The sequence below is a fragment of the Adiantum capillus-veneris genome, chromosome 1 (assembly GCF_014529385.1).
Source record: "Adiantum capillus-veneris isolate H3 chromosome 1, ASM1452938v2, whole genome shotgun sequence".
In the NCBI taxonomy this organism is placed as follows: domain Eukaryota; kingdom Viridiplantae; phylum Streptophyta; class Polypodiopsida; order Polypodiales; family Pteridaceae; genus Adiantum; species Adiantum capillus-veneris.
This window is the reverse complement of record NC_140931.1, coordinates 148,971,362-148,972,399: the sequence shown is the minus strand read 5'-3', so window position 1 is coordinate 148,972,399 and position 1,038 is coordinate 148,971,362. Positions and strand designations below refer to the sequence as shown.

Below are 1,038 nucleotides of genomic sequence, written 5' to 3'. Positions count from 1 at the left end.
CATTTTATTCTCTTCGTTATCTATGTTGCCTGCAATGGTGACATGGTTAGAGTTCATACTGGAAAAACCAATAGTAGAATTGTGCAGAACCGTTGAGAAAGTGTTCATAAGAATTGAGACAAAAGTAGAGCGCAAGATAATGCTACAAAGAGTGGAGTGCAAGTTAATGACAGTTTCGAAAGATCAACATGGAAGAACTTTTGAGACATCAGTTATATATTTGTAGATTATTTGTTGCACAAATGCTGAAAAACAAAGTCATATGAAAATTTTACGAACTCTTAGAGTACATGATTAGGCAGCCACCAAAAATTTCCTAATGAGTTCCGTGTATAATATGAAGTGGAACAGGGCGAAATATATCAGGAGTCGGTAGATTGAGAATTCGGAAATTTCGACGATCTGTGATTCGCGATAACATGACGTATGCAAGCCCCAGTGCAAATGCATCTCTGAAGATAAGAAGAACTTTGGTAGGAATTGTTGCACCCTGTGCCTTGTGTCCAATCATGGCGTACGCAAGTGTCAAGGGGAATGTGGATTTGTGAAACCATGTGCCATTGACTGCAGTTCGTTTATGCTTTGTTCGACGAAGTGCCATCTTTTTACCGGTACAATGAATCAGAACAACAATACATGCAAGATGATCTTCGTTATTATGCGTTATGGCATCAACAGTACATGTTGCACCATTTGCTGCACCGATTGTTAAGTTGATGTTTTCAGTGATCATGCAACGAGCCCCAATTGCGATCGAGTCCAACTCATTGAACTTAGGGTCTAGGAGCCATTGTTGAAGCACATTTATATTACCCGCGTTTGTCTTCAGGTCAACTTTTGTAATGTCAGTTTGATTGCACAACTTACTCAAGGCAAGGTTGTTGTAGTGTTGGACGTCTGATCTATGAGTGCAAATTATTGTAGTGGAGTCGTTGATGTAGTCATGAACATGTGATTCGTCTATAATACATGCTCCCAAGGTACAATTGATCTCATATGTGGTTGGTCTTCTTTCACGAATAATGGTCAAGAATTAAG

At 39.3% G+C, this 1,038-nt stretch overlaps 1 protein-coding gene across 1 annotated transcript; it reads right to left on the bottom strand.

The window, feature by feature from the left end:
• Positions 1-316: 316 nt before the first annotated feature.
• Positions 317-733, bottom strand: LOC147465778 (uncharacterized). Its single transcript, XM_086499272.1, has one exon. The coding sequence runs from the start codon at positions 731-733 to the stop codon at positions 317-319; it is 417 nt and encodes a 138-aa protein (XP_086355398.1).
• Positions 734-1,038: the final 305 nt, after the last annotated feature.